The following is an 18,925-nucleotide window of genomic DNA, read 5'->3' as shown; positions in this document are numbered from 1 at the left end:
AGCTTTATGTCTAATGTTGAATAGCTTTCTCGAACTTTTTAACAGTCAGGAGGAGTAGGATATACAAAACTATTACTGTATTGTATGTTCAATGCAGTCACGTTTTTAGGAAATGGGCATCTTAAAATTCTAAGGTTCTATATAAAGTTTTGAAACCATTCATTAAATGGTAAAAATACTGTTTCAACATTAACTCATATAAAACTTACCTTAATATTATTTCTATTATCATCATTATTTTAATCAAGTTCTCAAAAAATGAGCTCATTTTTTAATTAATAATAAATTAAACAATGAAAGAGTTCATGTGATACTCAAAATTTTACAAGTCCGAAATATATTACTATATTTATCTGCAAAATAGACGCACTTTTCTTTTTCGATTTTTATAACAAAAAAACTAGAGTGCGTCCTTTATGCGAGGAAAAAATTTTAGTGAAGAAAAAAAAAGTATTAAAGGTGCACCAACTCAAATGCTGAAATAACGATATATGTTGTTGTTTAGTCAACTGTCCGAAGACAGTCTGAACCTCACAAGCAATACCAAGAAGGCACCACTTATGAGGAAACTAGGCCAGGAGATTATGGGGTAGAGTGGCCAGTTCCTTTCCCCTTCCATTGCATACATCGCCCATTAGCTACATATTAACTAATCAGACTTCAGATGCATATAAACAATTTTCTTCCTCTGACACATATTGTCAAGTGAGGTGTACTGCCTGATAATTGGAGCTAGGATTCATATGTAGTAAAAGCTAATATTTTTAGTAGGTATATTTTATAAACATGCAAGCCATGCCCCCCACTCCTTATACTTGCCATTCTCGTCATGCAGTACTTCTATTAGTTAGCGCTAAGGGTCTTTAATCCTCTTAACCACCACTTACAAAACAGCGGGGGGTTTAAAAGCTGCATTGTCTAGTCCTTGTGACTTTTCTTGCATTTGGAGTCTTTCAACCAGGGTTAAAACCTTCTTAATCAGCATCACAGTGACTCAACTATACGCAGCGTCATCCTTAACTCTTACTACACATAAATCCTAGCTCTACTGTTAATATATTTACATATCAGCCAGAACCTCAATCAGACGTGAACGATATGTGGGCCGTGACTAATTTATATATCGACTGCATTACACTTACGACGATCGATAGTTAGCAGCAGTTGTATAAACAGATAACGTGTAACAATAAGACAAGACACTTTATTGTTATTATTAACACTAGTCTTACCTCATTCAGGTTCAGCATCACTGCTATCATTTGTCACAGATTCACATTCCTCTATGTGTCTATTATGCGGGAATTTTTTTTTTAACGCGAAAAATTGGTGTGCGTCCATTACGTGGGTAAATATGATATATTCAGATATTTGATGCAAAAGCCATAAATTAAAATGCAACCTTTTACCATAAGGTATGAGATAATTGAACAATTTTAATAAAACTAGAATTTTATCAGTAACTGTTTTTTTTAAAACAATGTCACTTTCTAGTGCCGCCAATTTGATGAAATAAAAACTTTCTGATATTCTGCCAAGGTGGAGAGTTCAATAACATATTTTCAGATATCTCAGCACCTGCAAGACAGAATTCAATGGCCCAAAGAAAGAACGATAGCCGGAGATGGTGAACAGCAGAGATGAATTTTGACAACAGTAGTAAATGAAACTGGTAATCTACTCTAGATATCTCTTATTCAAGGTTTTTTATGTGCCATAAGTCTACAACACATTGACTTCTGGCTTTACTCCCCTTGTAAAAAAAGCCAGACTATGAATTTTTGCAGTTGCACACCTTGGATCTAACAGTGATGGTAACAACTTGAACACTGAGGAGGACTTGTCAGAATGATAAATACGAATTTTCAGATATGTTGTACTGTTCATGTAAATGGAAAGCGATCATGACAACATGTATACATGCAAGCTTTTTTTTTTTTTTTTTGAGAGGAAGAGGGCCTGCAGTCAAGCACTGCAGCTTTAGGCTTATTGTGCAACCTCTTTATATTGGAATGTTGTCAAAGTCCATTTAAGATCGCTCTTCAAACGCATGATTCACTGCATGGTGCCACTGTATCGATTTAGTCGTAGCATCCAGTTCTGACTGGAGACTTGATCCTCCGCCTGCCTGTGATGTTATTCTGTAGCCTCCTCAGATCGATGGCATTTGTTCGCAATTCAAGTGCCTGAATCTGCTGCATCTTCAACGAGAAATCCATGCCATCATCGATTCCATTACGCACTAAGGCGCCATCTATCCAAGGGAGCTACACTTCCCCAGTCACCTGTAGTCCGCTTATTAAAACTCGTGCGTCTTCTGCAGCTCCCGCAGAGAGATGCCATTTGTAGATAGATCCTGATATCATGTCCGCCATGTTCCCTAATCAACTTTTTTTAGTAGATTATTTTACGACGCTTTATCAAAATCTTAGGTTATTTAGCGTCTGAATGGGATGAAGGTGATAATGCCAGTGAAATGCCAGGATCCAGCAGTAAAAGTTATCCAGCATTTGCTCATATTGGGTTGAGGGAAAACCCCGGAAAAAATCTCAACCAGGTAACTTGCTCCAACCGGGAATCGAACCCAGCCAGCTGGTTTTGCGGCCAGACGTGCTAACTGTTACTCCAGAGGTGTGGACCCTAATCAACTTGTAACTATTAAATTGATTAATGAAATGATACTAATGAAGGCGAAATGAGTCTGAGGTCCAACGTCGAAGGTTACTCAGCAATTCTGCTTTGAGTGGTTGAGGGAAAACCTACGAAAAAACCCCAATCAGGTAACTTGTCCCAACCAGAGTTTGAACCTGGGCCCGCTCATTTCACAATCAGGAAGGCTAACCTTACTCCACAGCAAGCTTACCTAAAAACAATTATTAAGAGAGAAACTGACTGTGATGAACTCACGTTTCAGCAGCCTGTCTTTCTGGGTGCCTGTCAAAGGAGCTGCTGCCATTTCCTCTATGATACTGCCATTGTAAGCTAGAGGTGTTATTATTTCAATTCTATTACTGAAGTTGTCAGTGATTGCAGGAAATAAACTCTCATGAGCTTGAAAATCATAAAGGGAAAGCCCTTCAATTAAAAGAACCACTGTGTGACTCAGTCGGTTGTACTTCTCAAGTTGGCACCACCTGCACACAACAAAACACAATATTAGAGCAAATACAATTTATATAAGCTTTAAGAATATTATTCATAAACGTGCATGAAATGAAGTACAGCTGGAAAATTTGTTGCAGTGATTGTCTATCTAAAATAAAAAATCGTCCTATTTCTGTTTCATAGAAGCTATAAAGGTGCAACTTCTTTTTAAATGTAAAGTATCTCTAGGAGAATTGTTACCATGAGTACCAAATGTTAATATAACATTAGTATGTAAGTTTTATGGCCAGTTTGTCCAAGTAATGTTTAATTTTGCTTAACGAATGTTAAATTAACAGTCTGTTTACATTTAACACTTTGTTAATGTATTTTCCATTTTTTCAACATAATTTTGTTTAAGATAACCAACACTTAACTCTAACGTCTATTAGCACTATTTTAACTACTCAACAGCAGTTGGTAATGATTTTACACATATAAGGCAATTTCTTATTGGCTGAAATTATTATTTAAATTCTGTACTGTAGAGTAAGTCATGAAACATCTATAAAATCATAACCTGTTACAGTAGGCCTTGATTCATATGTAATACACTGATGAAAGTTGTATTGACCACTAAATTGAATAATAATTATTATAAGTAAGGTTATAGTTTTAATGGTAAATATGAATTTCTGTTAGGAAAATCTCAGCATTATGACCACCAGGTGACAATAATTACAGGAATGTGTGTGAAGTCAACTGTACACAAAACCCCGAGGAGAATTCCGTATCATGTAAAATTCTCTAATCACACTCTCTGCTTCAGGTCCATGTAGAAATTATATGTAATTTCGTCTTAAAGAAGCAATTGCTACTGAAACATTTTATTATTTACTCACTGCGTATTTTGAAGCACTATTGACATCGGCTATAGTTGAAAAGACCCAGTAACATAAAATCTAGAGTTAATAGTAGCTGGTGAATTGGAACAAGTGGCCTATTTTTGTTTATAGGTGTATATAACTGTTCGGCTTGAAGTCTACGGAGACAACGCACACATAAACGTACTCGTGAAAATATTTTAATGTTCAGTAGTTAATGTTTCATTTGGACTGATTTACTGAAGCTTGGTGAAACCGGCCCTTACTCTAAATATTCCTTAAAGAGAAACATAACATATTATTTTCACGACTTTTGTCTGAACAGCTGTGGTGTTATCCGCCATGTTTAACTGTTTGTTAAATGAGTTACCTGCCTGAAATCCTACATTTAAAATTAACAAACAGTTGAGAATCTGTTACGCCAAACTGGTGTTGAAAACATGAAAGAACTGTATTTAACTGACTGTTGAGGGTTTAACAGTTGTTAAGTGTTCTACAAAACTTGGAAAAACCGGCCATTAATCTGGCAAAGCATCATTAGTTCGCAGATGCAAGCAACAGCAATAGCAGAGGAGCTCAGATGTAAAGGACAAAATAAACACCAATGAGGAGTGATAAAATATGCTAAACATTAGGAGATTCACCAGCCATGCAAATAAGGGCAGACAAACCCGTGAGAACAATTTAATTAGCATCCAGTGATTAGTCATAAAACAGGCATGTCCAGTTTTGAAAACTTATTAAATACTATATAACATAGTGCGTTAAGTTTTCATCTGGCAACATGCCATGAGTTTGCAGATGCAAGAAGCGGCAGTACTGGTGGGACCTGCTGCTGGTTGGCCAACAGAAAAATTGGGAACGTTCACTGGGACTCACTACAGTATATTAAACTTCTTAGTACAAGTACGCAATATAATATTCTATTTTGGCTTTGTGTACTAAACTTATATCTGGGCTAGGCCTACCGAAATGTTTTATTTTCAACTTACTTTTAAATTGTAGAAGTAAAACTTTCAGTAAACTGTTGATTTGAAACATGGGATAAACAACAAGATGGCAAACATACAGCTAAATAAGAAGGCTTAATGTGAAAGTATACCATCATGTTTTGTAGTTACGAATTGTATTATAAATAAGACTTTACAGAACAGAAATACGATTTTTTGTGACCAAGTAGAAGGATGCATTTGCTATCGATTTGTGTAAAAACTTAAAAATGTCGGTTTTTGTAGTTACATTTGTTTCACACTAAGCCCTCGAATACTCGTATTAGTGAAATACAGTCCTATCACTGGAACAGTTAAATTTACACTATCAAATTTCAGTAGCCCACACAATGATAACTGCCAATGCTACATACCAACTGACACACGCACACAATATATTTTTCGTGATTGTTTCATTGCTGTTACCTCATTTTAGCAACAAAATAAAAATTTATAGCGTAACTTAGCATTTAATAATCATTGGTCTCAACTAATTACGGACCAAATTGAAGTACAATGAAAAGCAGTTCAGACATTATTTAGACATTTAGAGTGAACAATTACTTTGTAGTATTTCTACCATAAAATGAATTGTTACTTTTCAAGAAAAATTCTGAAACTTTACATACGAATTAGACAAAAAAAGTAAACAACTTGAGGTAAAAGACTGTAGACAGGGAGTCAGATGACAGCAGATATCAGGGATGCTGAAAATACATACTTCCACAAAAACTTCCAATTCTACTTACTGCAGAATCACTGTATTGTTCTACATACTTCAAAATATGAGAATCTATAAAAGAAAAATTTTACCTTGAAGGTTGATATGGAGAATGGTGCCCAAGCATTGAGCACATTAATAAGTGCTGAATGTCAGTAAGGAATAAAGGTGTTCGTTCGTCTTCTTTGACAGTGAGTGATGCCCATTCCCCCACCTCCTTCAACCGAAATCTTGGAATGCACTACAAGAAATCACCACAATATATTACAATATTCTGGTCACATTATAAATGGTTCACACAAACAGATGCACATGCAAACATACTTTCAAGCGGTTTTTTCTTTCACGGAGCTCACGTTTCAGTTGTGCAAATTCGTCACCACTTAGTTGTACTTTGCCACTGGGGCCTGTTGCATGATCCGAGAATCCTGGAGGTAAGTTATTTGGAAAGGACACTACAGGCTCAAGCTCAGGCTCAGGCTCTGGCCCATCTTTCTGATCTGGGGGATCCTCTGGACACTCTGGCTGTGAACTCTCATCCACAGTCGTCTCTTCTGTGTTCTGCTTAAAAAACAGAGAGGAAACCAAAATATACTTTTAAGATAGCCAATAATTTCTTCCAAAAATATTTTAACATAGTTGTATTCTATATAAAAAACCAATAATTTTAATGGCATAATGGCTAATTTCTAGTGCTGTCGATCAATCAAAATAACTATTAACTATTTGAATTTAACTGATTAATCGATAGATTAATCGAGCTTTGATCGATTTAAAAAAAAATTAATATACTGTAATACACAATTATTGTTCAATTTAATTTGTCTTCGGTAATAAGCATTAGTATAAAATGTACATGCTGTATCGTTACATTACAAAACAATACTATTTTAGTTATTTACTAACATATTTATTATGTAGCTTATAATTTATTGTGTCAATTTCTCCAGGGATTTTTGAGACAAACACAAATAAAAAAAGTATGAAGACTTACCTAGTTAATACTACTTCATGATTTTAAACATGCGAGTGCATTCACATGCTTCGAATTAAGTGCCTTATTCTGTTCAAGCACTTCTCCACGATAATTCAATTTAAATCCAAACGTTTCACTGAGTTTACTTCTCAAATTCTCATATAACATAATGGAGTTTTCACTTTTCACAGACAACAGAAATCTAATATTTTTCTTTAGCAAACTAAACACACAAGCTTCATCTACAAACTCAGTAAAGAAATTGCAACTGTGCAGCAGTCGAGCAGCAGATTGGTTCCTATTGTAATTGGGTTAAAAATTTTAAAAAGAGAAGATGACAACGAACATTGTCGGAATTTTTAGTCTGAGTTAGCATTAACAAAATAATAATGAATATCAAGTATAATCGATTAATTTTAATCGACTCGATTATTCGATTAAATATTTTTGATTGATTAATCTTACAACAAAAATTGATTAATTAATCAATCAGACTAATCGATTAAATCCCACAACACTACTAATTTCATGTTCTTTTCCTCATTAAAGACTGGTCTAGATGAATTAACTACTGGCATCAAGTGTAAGCCAGTTCCATGATCTGATGCAGGGCTGCCGAGAAGGGGGGGGCAAAGGGGGCAAGTGCATATGGGCCTGTTAGCAACAAGGGCCCGTCAGACTGAGTCTGATTACTTTTTAATATCATGAATTATTCGTAGATACATATGTGTACTATAAAATTTTGTAAGAACATTTCTTACATAAATTTGACATATTAACTCAACAATAGTAGAATTAATATAAATTACCACTTCATATGTAAATATTGACTTTTATATAATAGAATATTGGTTTCCCACATTAACGTTCACAACTGAGGGCCCCAACATTTACCTGAACTATCTTCCCATCACTTGTTCAGAACACGTTCAATTATTTATTGGCTTGTCCTTTTTAACTACCTACTTCCCGCTGGCCCACCGCAATATGCTAGTGGACTCTCCCAAGCCGAAGTCGCAGGACACGTTTCCTTTTCAGTACATTGTATGTTTCATGTTGAAACTTTCGTCTTTTCGTTGTTGTCTAGTAAATTCTGTTCATTAGTGTTACCAGTTATAGTTTAACTGCACAATGGACAAGTACAGGCATAAGTCGGGAGCTGAGAAGCACAAGGAGAGACAGAAAAAATTGGAAGATATTAATAAGGGTGCTAGACTGCGTGAAAAGTATTATGAAGACATCAACAAAGAGATCAGTGATGAGCCGAAAAATTTAAAATGAATTCATGCCTCTAATTTAGGGCCAACCCCACTGAAACCTATGAATCTCCTAAATAGTCTGAGGGAATTAAAACTGGACAGTTTATTTCCAAATATTTATATAACCATAACAATATTCTATAAAATTCCTGTGACAGTTGCTGATGCTGAAAGATCCTTCAGTAAAATGAAGGAAATAAAAAATGTATTGAGATAAACAATGTGTCAAGAACGACTGAGTAACCTTGGCCTCCTTAGTCTGGAGAGCGATCTTGCTAGGTCTTTAAATTTTGATGATATAATCGATGATTTTGCATCAGTGAAGTCAAGGAGAGTTGTTTGTTGATGTCAGACTGCAAGTTAGAAATTACAGTGTTTAGGAATAATGTTTTATGAATATAATATATTGTGCTAATGTGAAGTTTTGCTAAAAGTTTTCAATGTAATAAAAGTGTATATTTTAAAATTCGTATCTGTGTATGGGGTTATCTCTTATTTATTTTGCAAATAGTTATTATGGTTAGAATAACTGGTAACTTGTAATAGCTACTTTTTTCAAAGGATGTCCGAGTACAGTATTGCATAGGGGCCCACAATTTCTGTCGGTGGCTCTGATCTGATGCATAGGGTTGCTAACCCTCCCATAATTCCTGGAATCTCAAGTATTTAGGCCTAATTTTTAACAGTTTCCATATGCCCATATTTTTCTTCTCTGCTAGCATTTTCTCCTTTATTTGTGCATATTGTAAAAATCTATTTGAAACATATAATTTTTTCGTGACTGAAGGTGATTTATATGATGAATTCCGTTGTTCCAGAGATGCAATCTCTGTAGAAAGTAATACTTGCCAGAAATAGTTTCAGGGCTCAATAGTTTAAAATCAAACAATATTAAAGTTACAAATTTAGAAAAAAAAAAAACTATTGAGTTGTGTTGTAAGCATACCAGGCAGCAAAGCTCATGCAGAGAGTGTTTTCTGTTATGAACATATGTTCGAAACAGGAGCATGACACATCTAATCAAATCAGAACTGCAAATCACAGTCAACTGCAACTACTTATGTAGGGAATTTTTACAATTTGTTTGAAACTATTACATGAGGCAAAATGTCTCAAAATACTGTTTTAAGCCTAGGTGAAAGTGTAGAATAAAGATGTTTCTAGTACCACTAACTGAATTGAATAATTTGTCAGTTTTCTATGTGAAATATTGTAGATTCCTTAGTCTCCTGCATTTTCTTCAAAATACAGTTGGCAACCCTACTGATACACTACTCCATGGCTCATCACGAGTTCATAAAAGTTCAAAAAAAGTCTACTTTGCTGGTCTAGCAGTTAACTGTGTTTATCACTGGATTCGAGGTTACTGAGGTCAAATATGGTTTCCTCCGAAGGGAAGTAAAAACCAAAAGCTCGTGTCATATTTAGCATACAAGCAAACATATGGACGAGAGAAATGCAAAAGTCAGCAAAATTAGAACAAGCTTACGTCAGCAAGAAGATCCCCCATTTGGACTGATGGTCTATGGTGAGACCTCAGTCTCACTTCACATCACCCCCGTTTGGTCTGATTACCTGGTTGGGTTTTTTCCGAGGTTTTCCCCAACCATAAGGCAAATGCCAGGTAATCTGTTGGCGAATCCTCGACCTCACCTTATCTCACTACATCTTGCCAAAAAATTGTAAAAAATTGGAATTATAATCTTGTAAAATTTTGATTTATTCCACATCTTAAAGCTTCTTTGCTTATGTAAGATATATGGACTACAATAAATGAAATGAAAAAAAAAATTAAGTAATTAATGATATCAACAAAATATTGCACTGTGTGGAAAGTTTCGGATTTAAATTAAACGATCGTGGAAATGTGACAGACAAAAAAAGCAGTGTTTTGTAAGAAATGCAAAAAATCGTTCAGCTATAGTAGGAACACAAATAAAACATTTCATCCTTTCCAAGGTGAAACTACGTCTACTAACAATGTTATTTCCAGTTCATCTTCTCAATTTATGTTGGAGTACCTACTAGTGAAGGCTGTATGCGATATATATATATCAATAAAATTAAAAATGTTTGTGTGTTCTTTATAGCAAATGGAATTATTATAAATTGATATTAGGTGTTTTTTTCATACTTACAAGTACTGTTTAAAATTCGATTAACCAGTCAATTAATCGATTAAATGCATCCAGTTAACTGATCAAACATTTTAATCGATTAACAGCTCTAATAAGAAGCGTTCCACTTGTTTTATTTAGCTATAAATTGTAAGAAATATACACATTACACAGGGCTTCTAAGGCAAAAAATTTATTGAGGTTTATATTTGAGTTTTTCTCTAGAGAACAGGCACCATGCTCAATTCATGATAGGAAATAAAAAAGCTTTACAAGAAGATGGAGGCAAAGAAAGCGAAAAAGAGAAGGAGAAAGAGGAAAAATGGAATTAGGAAATGAAGAAAAAAAAAAGAGGAATAATTCAGATGATGTTTTTCTTGAATTTTATCATTGCTGGTACAAAAAATAAAAAAAAAAATTCGCAGTTGGATCTGCCTTCATCTTCAGGTGAACAAAGAGGGAGCAAGAGGAAAAATATCCTATTCCTTAGGTTCACAGGGAGACAAAAGTAGATCCAACTTTCAAAATGTTAAGTTTTTTTTTATATAGTCTACTTCAATTAAACGAGGCATGTTCTCTGGAGCAACAACTTAACTACAAAAGCTTGAATTTGGAATAAAGCATCAAACTTTTCAGATCTTATATAAAAGCATTGCACAGTACGACATTCAAATGTTTCTAGAGGGCATTGTATTTGTTGCAGGGAAATAATATTTTGTCAATATACTCTATATATGCTGGAAACGGAAAAACAATGTAATAAGTAATTGATTAACTAGTGGACTTACTTGTGTTAATTATGTAAGTCTGTGCGGCTTACAGCTGTTTCGGTGCTTCATCACACCATCCTCAGAGCCCATTAGATCTCGGCATCATCTCAAACTTCTCTGCCTGTTATGTGGGTGCGTTTGATTGTTGAAAGGTGTTGAAGAGTGGAGTCAAATAGTGTGTGTGCACTGAAATTGATCTGTGTGTTGAGAATTTGATCAGGGTGTGTTTTAGTGTGTTTGTATATTTCGTATTGTTCTAGTTTGTTGAGTTTTTGGTTCTTAGGTTGTATGTGTAGGATTTCCATGTCCGCATTTGTGTTATTGTATGTATGGTTAGAATTGGTTATGTGATCGGCGTATGTAGATATATTGTGTCCTCTGGTTATTGCGTTAATGTGTTCTTTGTAGCGTGTTTGGAATGATCTGCCTGTCTGTCCAATATAGAACTTGTCGCAACTATTACATGTGAGTTTGTATACACCTGTGTGGTCGTATTTATTTGTTTGTGTTTTTTGTGTTGCTACAAAGAAAGAACACATTAAAGCAATAACCAGAGGACACAATACATCTACATATGCCGATCACATAACCAATGCTAACCATGCATACAATAACATAAATGCGGACATGGAAATCCTACATATACAACCCAAGAACCAAAAACTCAACACACTAGAACAATACGAAATATATAAACACAATAAAACACACCCCAATCAAATTCTCAACACACAGATCAATTTCAGTACACACACACTATTTGACTCCACTCTTCAACACCTTTCAACAATCAAACGCACCCACATAACAGGCAGAGAAGTTCGAGATGACGCCGAGATCTAATAGGCTCTGAGGATGGTGTGATGAAGCACCGAAACAGCTATAAGCAGCACAGACTTACATAATTAACACCAGTAAGTCCGCTAGTTAATCAATTACTTATATTCAAGTGTTAAAAGTAGTGTATGCAAGATTCAAAATGGATGAACAATGTAATGTATGTAAAGTTGTTATTCCAGGGAACACCTCAATTGCAGTTGAAAAAGTCCAAGTTATAGCCCTTCTAAGTACTCCAGCATTGCTTTCTCCTTCATTAAGAAAGAGGAGTAATGTTTAATAGCAAATAGCTAAATGAAATTCGTGTACATAGAAATATAGCCATAAAAGAATAGCAGGTTTTTTTCCAATATTTTAGCATATTCACATATTTAGGCCTATGAGCATAATGTGAAAACCCATACCAATAGTGTGTCATTGTCCTTCTTGTGACGCTTCCTGCTCGGTCCCTCTCTAAGTGTTCTTGCTCCAGTGTTGCTATCCGCATCGGAACTCTCAGATTCTTCTCTATTTCGATGCATCAGTGCTTTGGCCTGAATAATATTTGTGAAGTTACATAAAAAAATTAATACCAAATACTATTAAACTGGGATTAAGAACTCTGTTAGGCCTACAAATAATGTGTTAGTTTCCAATTCTGAGAATCCCCACTACATCCTTCCTATTCAACTCATGTCTTAATTGAAATCTCTTACTTAAATCAAAATGTTTATGTTGATTAATCATGTATGTGAGACACATGCCTAAGATGGAGAAGAATTCATTACAGTGGTGAGTAACTGAAGTGAGGCAATTTGACACTCACCTCTCTGTCCTTATCATTTAACTTTGCAATTTCCAAATATGCTGCCATTTTCTTCTTTTTCTTTTCTATACGTTGCAACTGCTTTGATGTAAGTGGCTTCATCTTTGTATTTGAGAATGTTGTTACACCTTCTAACATCCACGCTTTACGCAGACTATAGGCATAAAAACCTTAGTTAGTGTCTTTTCTTTGCATTAGTGACTGAAAACTTTTTCATTAAGTAACTTTAAATACTTTGTAAACATTGTGAAAATAAATATTTTTAAAACAATGTAACATTATTAAACATATGAAATGAAACAGCAGTCAAACAGAAAAATACATACCCATTTTTTAGGCTAATGATCATTAGTATAAAGTAATTTTACATATCTATAATTAATGATAAAATTTCATATATGAAAATGTGTCTATAATAGTAGCAGCCAGCCACCAGCGTAGCTCAGTCGTTTAAGGCGCTTGCCTGCCGATCTGAAGTTGCGCTCGGGAGTGGGTTCGATCCCTGCTTGGGCTGCTTACCTGGTTGGGTTTTTTTCCGAGGTTTTTCCCAACCATAAGGTGAAGTAATCTATAGCGAATCCTCGGCCTCACCTCGCAAAATACCATCTCACTATCACCAATCTCATAGACGCTAAATAACCTAGTAGTTGATACAGCGTCGTTAAATAACCAACTAAAAAAAATAGTAGCAGCCACAAATCAGACGAATGAGGAAAACGGCGCTGTTGTCAGATACAGGAACGGCAAAGCGACAGATGGTCGAGAGTCGCTTACCTTCGCACACGGAATGGCAACACTGACCATGTAGTGCTGCCTATATAGTAGAAGCACAACCCCCTGCATGCTGATTCTCTCGATCACAATCATTTGCTGTCATGCAGCTCTTGTCCTCGCAACATCATCATCGTTAGAGACGAGAATTCCATGCAAACGCATGTTTTTATAGGAACATAGGATACAACTCAAACTTAGTACTTTTCCATTTCATTACATTTCGGTTCCAAATATGTGTACTTTTCCCGTGTTTTCGCCTTTTTTGGGGCTAAAAGCATGCATAATGCATATTTAAGCAATTTTTAGCTCAATAATGCATATAATATACATTATATTCAGTTTAAATACATGTTTTAATGCTTTTGAGTGGACACCTCAGTTTCTCGATTTTTATACCCCTTATTTTAACTTCAGGAATCAGTATTGAAGAAGGAAAAGGAATAACTAAATAACAGAAAATAAAATAGAATGTTAAGATTTCACAATAAGATGTTAGAGGACCTGTCCCAGGATGGAAGTTCATTTTTACATTTTATCGATGACCCTCTACAGACTCTGTGTCATAAATGGAATTATAACATTGGATATTTTGAGAATAGTAGGGAGGAAACATAGATGGTTCAAGGAAACTGCCGACAAATGAAGCACCCTCTTTCAGGGAGGTTGTAAATTCTCTCCCCTTTCCAGTACTAGTAGCAATTTAGATTCATCAAAAATTGAATCATTCACTAAACTGTCTTTGCAGTGTGTGAACCTCGTAAGTGCTTAATGTGTGTTAATGTGGTTCCAATATGCTTCTAATTAAAAATTCCAAAAGTGTACTCTTTGTACAGTGGATTAAGGAAAGGATTTAATTAGATCGGTTTGGGTTGTCGTATTCTCCGATTGTTGCAGAAAAAGAGGTAAGCACTGCTATTCTGTTTCCGAATATTTTCAATGGTAGTTATTCTTTGTAAAAAATTACAAAACTTCTTTAAAATAATTAATTAAATTACGATGTCCGTTTTCAGATCGAACATAGGTAACCGTAAGATCTATTATCATTTCAGATAAAATGTACTAAAAAATTTAAAGTCGACAAGCATGTCGCATCTGCTTCACATAGCCTATTGAAACAATGCAAAAAGGAAAGAATTTGCAAGGAATTTCCTCAGTTATGCCCGTGGGTAAGTGAGTGTAGTGGCGAAAAACAAACTGGACAGGGTCAAAAACGTGAACCCGGACTACAAATTCTTTTGTTCAGTGAAGAAGGTTATTTGTGGTGAAAACCCAAATGAAGAATTTGACCTCACACTTCACAAATATGTTCATTCAAGTTTGCACTCATAACTTCTTGCAATGTAGAGGGGCCATTCTCTGCCTACAAAAACATATTGACTGACAAGTGCAGGAACCTCACAGAAACCAATTTAGAAATGTTGTTAACTTAGCCGTTAAATAATAACTATGCAAAAAAAAAAAAAAAAAAAAGGTGAAGTGAAATAAGACATAAATTGGAGCAAAAATGAAAGTGCATATTTTAATGTATTTTTTGCTTGATCATGCATATGTTTCATAGTTTGATAGCGCATAAATGCATGCATATTTTGGGATTTTATAGTGCATGAAATTCTCGTCTGTAATCATTATCAATCTGAATGACAAATCTACAGATAGCGAGATGAGTGAAGACAGTGACTAAGAAATCATAGACTACCTTGAAACCAGAAACTGATTCTTTGTAATTAATGTAATATAAACGTATGTTTTACAATAGTTTTTATCTATATTACATAGCAATATTTAAGAAGTTGGAAAAAAGAATCCAAAATACGATGTATAAAGCTTTCACTGCACTGTATTTTGTACATGTTATTTTAGTAACAATAAACAATTGTGTGAAGGAAACTCTGTAAGGTAAAATATAAATGAAGAGTCCACTGCAAGAATGATGGATGTCATTTGGAATACATTTTTCAGGAGAAGCAATTGAAAGTTTGAAATGCTTAGCGCTCAAAGCGTAACTGTGATTTTCCGATCATTACTGGACAATGACTATCAGTGTTAATGCCATATAACTCTCTATGTACATTCTATATGTCTTGACAGTCTTGATCATTTTCGACAAGAAAGTGACATTCCATCATTCTTGCAGTGGACTCTTCAAATATTAACATAAGACTTACACACATCAAAATATGTTCCAAAATGTAGAAAATTATAGGCCTAGTACTGTAAACAAATAAAAGCATTCTAATAAACTGAAACACTTTAATAATGGAATTGCAAAGTACATTCAGTGTCCTCTGCTAGCACGCGTGCTACCCTAAAGACATAAATATGGCCACTTTTCGGAAAAACTAAAAGACCCATGAAACAATGTTTCAGAAAAGACTTAATTCAGATGATTTTCTACATTTTTCCTGCAGAAAAAATTTTACTACCCAGAAAAACAAAAAAGTCCTCGTTTACTGAAAATACTTTGCTATGTAATAATCTAGGCAGTTTACAGCAGGTTTGAAGTTTTGTATCTACAGAAATTGTCGTTCATTGTCGAATTATGTGTAGGGCTGTATCAGTTTGGATTCATTATTCATAGTTTATAAGTTACAATTGTTATGAGAGAATTTATCTTTTATGAAAGCATGAAAGATATCGCGCAATACAGAAGTCACTTTGAAATGACAAAATGTAGGATCATGACAAATACAACAAAGTTCAAGTAAGTAAGGACCACAATAACAACCATGGCAAGTACTACAAGGACAAAGATAGGCCTAAGGATCATGACACAGACTACAACAAGAATCGTGATAAGGGCCATGACATGGACGACGAAAGTATTACAAAAAGGACCAGTTCACACCTGTGGAGTAACAGTTAGTGCGTTTGGCCGTGAAACCAGGTGGCCCAAGTTCGATTCCCGGTCGGGGCAAGTTACCTGGTTGAGCTTTTTTCCGAGGTTTTCCCTCAACTCAATATGAGCAAATGCTGGATAACTTTCGGTGCTGGACCCTGGACTCATTTCACCAGCATTATCATCTTCATATCAATCAGACGCTAAATAACCTGAGATGTTGATAAAGCATCGTAGCTGCCAGCTACTAAAATAAAAAAAAAGGATCATGGCCGCAATAAGAACCATAACAAAGACAAAAAGGACCACGACAATGACAACATGAATTATGATAAGGACCATGAAAAGCTCAATAACAAAAGCCACGACATGAACCATGATAAGAATCATTTTAAGAATCACGACAAGCACTATGGTCCATGTCGTGATTCTTCTCACGATTCCTATCTTGGTCCTTGTCGTAATCCTTATTGTAGGTCATAATCCTTATCTTTGCCATGATCCTTAACATGGTCATTGTCTTTGTCATGATACTTATTGTGGTGGCTTCCTATCTTTGTCATGGTCCATATCGTGGTCCTGGTTCTTTTTGTCATGTTCGTTATGGTGGTCACTGTGGTTTTGGTCTTGTAGTAATCCTTATCGTGGTCCTTGTCACTGTCCTCATGGCCCTTATCACGGTCCTTGTCACTGGCCTCATGGCCCTTATCACGGTCCTTGTTGTGGTTCTTGTCATTGACCTTGTGGCCTTTGTTGTTTATTGTGGTTCTTATTCTCCGCCATGTTCTTTATGCGGTTCTTGTTGCCTTTGTCATGGTAGCTCTCAACTTAGTCGTCGTGGTCACGGTCCTTGTCCTGATCGTGGCTCATCTCATGGTCCTTATCGTGATTCTTGTCCTGGTCCATGTTGTGGTCTTTATTATGGTCCTAGGCTACATTTTTATTTCAAAATATTGTTTTCCCCGATTTAGCAAGTGACTTTCGTGCCTCAGGGTAGTATAAATCTAGTCTTCATCACAAGGACTGACAGACCACAGAATTAGGCTCTCATTCCTTGAATGCAATGAAATATTTGAAGTCACCTGTAGGTAACGTGTTCTAAATCTTTCTCGAGAAGTCAGCACTGTCACTCACACATTTCCCAGCTCGAGACGTCTTCCTAGATGGTATGTATTATAACCCGCAATACCCTAACTGCCAGCTGCCTTAACACAATACTAGCATCACTGTAATCGGAGCCAACCAAAGGATGACAGACTTATACACATGCAGCTATTAAAGTGTGAAAGAAAACTGATTTAATTCGATGTATTTCCATGAAAGTATACAATAGCCTATAAACCTACAGTACAAAGCAGATGTAGATGTAGATTTAGATGTACCCATCTTTGATTGCTCACTTGTAGGTGTACGATCTTAATTTTATACCAAATCTAACAGCATGTGTCTTCTGCGACACATTTAAGGAATAAGCTGTACAAAGTTTTTACCGCCACTGTAATTAAAAGATTCCCTCACAACGGAACATGTACAATTAACTTATAATTTCCTTCACAATAAAAACATATTATAGCTGTGGGTAATTTTAAAGATACGATGGAAAGTTATGTCATACAATTCCTCGGCCTCATATCACTTAAATAATTCCCTCAACTAACCCACTAACAATGTCACATATCTCGGCTTAACGTCACTTAGTTATCTCCTCATTTAAACAATCTAACCCATAAAGGAACTTAAATCAGATATTGGCCCCTCTCTTCCATGATATCATACCTTTCCATCGTATCTTTACCTGGGATAACATCAAAACGAAACAAAACAAAATAATGAGTATGAAGCAGAAATACCAGCAGTTAACGATTATGAAAACTGGCATTACAAGAGTTTCAAATATGTAATAGTTATACCTCTCCATTTTTACTATTCTGTTACAAAAACAGCTAAACATCATATCGTAAATCGGAAGATATATAATTTTTGGAAATGTTTAGAGGTTATGTTGCTAGGTAACAATTACGAACACATTCTTATAATCACCAGTTTAATTTAGACATCAGTGTTTAATGTACTTACAGAATTAAACGTTAGGAACTTCACTTAACACGTTCTCTTCGTCCCTTTCCACAGGCAGCTTTAATAACCAAATACAGTAGTTCAGTTCTATATCATTCCTTTTGGTGGTACCATGCTTAAATAGCACCATGCCACCATTGTTGAACTGATTGAAATTTGACAAACGAAGCGAACATACCAATCGACAGTGTTGCCAATGTCTGTTAATGAAATTACCCACCCATGATCGTCAAATTACCCAATTTTGCTCCAAAATATCCTCCGTTTCAAAAATAATTACAAAGAAGCATACATACAAGACAAATCGGAACAGATACATTATAGGGACCACCTATCACATATTATACGCGAAAAAAAAAAGGTTAACGGAAGTAATGATTCGATTAGCGTTTCAGTATTCGAAAAGCATTAAATGCTACCAAATTAAAAAATAATGTATACTTGTTTTTTTTTAAAGATGGGACATGACCAAAGAGTTTGTAATTACAAACTCTTTGGACATGACAGTCATGCGGCCGAGCTTGGAACTACAGTGCCATGTTGCCAATATAGACTACCACGCTGCCAGCTGATGGCTGACATTAAAACATTCAATAACAATTGACGCGAAGGTAAGAAAGCAATACAAAAATCGACAGAGAATCAAAGACGAAACGTATCAATGCTAACATTGTGCGCACAATAAATGTCGTCAAGAGAGCTATTAAGCACTCGCCACATGGGAACTGTAAGTTTGGCAACTCAACCGTTGTTACCATAGCAACAGGCCTACCCATAGACTTACTAAATAACCGCTA

General features: G+C 35.4%; 1 protein-coding gene across 3 annotated transcripts in view; it reads right to left on the bottom strand.

Annotated features, from left to right (window-relative positions):
* The window catches only part of Rexo5 (RNA exonuclease 5), a 38,719-nt gene extending 20,427 nt beyond the window's left edge, over nt 1–18,292 (bottom strand). Inside the window, exons 1-6 of one of the 3 annotated variants that reach the window (XM_069845360.1) lie at nt 18,129–18,292; nt 12,443–12,596; nt 12,042–12,170; nt 6,003–6,242; nt 5,771–5,919; nt 2,908–3,134 (exon numbers count right to left, since the gene is read on the bottom strand). In XM_069845360.1, the coding sequence (XP_069701461.1) occupies nt 2,908–3,134; nt 5,771–5,919; nt 6,003–6,242; nt 12,042–12,170; nt 12,443–12,580 (883 nt within the window). In that variant the 5' untranslated portion in view covers nt 12,581–12,596; nt 18,129–18,292. The remainder of the gene's footprint in view (nt 1–2,907; nt 3,135–5,770; nt 5,920–6,002; nt 6,243–12,041; nt 12,171–12,442; nt 12,597–18,128) is intronic. The other 2 variants (XM_069845361.1, XM_069845362.1) reach the window with 2 other exon arrangements.
* Between the last annotated feature and the right edge of the window lie 633 nt (nt 18,293–18,925).

This window comes from Periplaneta americana, chromosome 14 (assembly GCF_040183065.1).
Source record: "Periplaneta americana isolate PAMFEO1 chromosome 14, P.americana_PAMFEO1_priV1, whole genome shotgun sequence".
Taxonomy (NCBI): domain Eukaryota; kingdom Metazoa; phylum Arthropoda; class Insecta; order Blattodea; family Blattidae; genus Periplaneta; species Periplaneta americana.
This window is presented reverse-complemented; position numbering and strand designations above follow the sequence as displayed.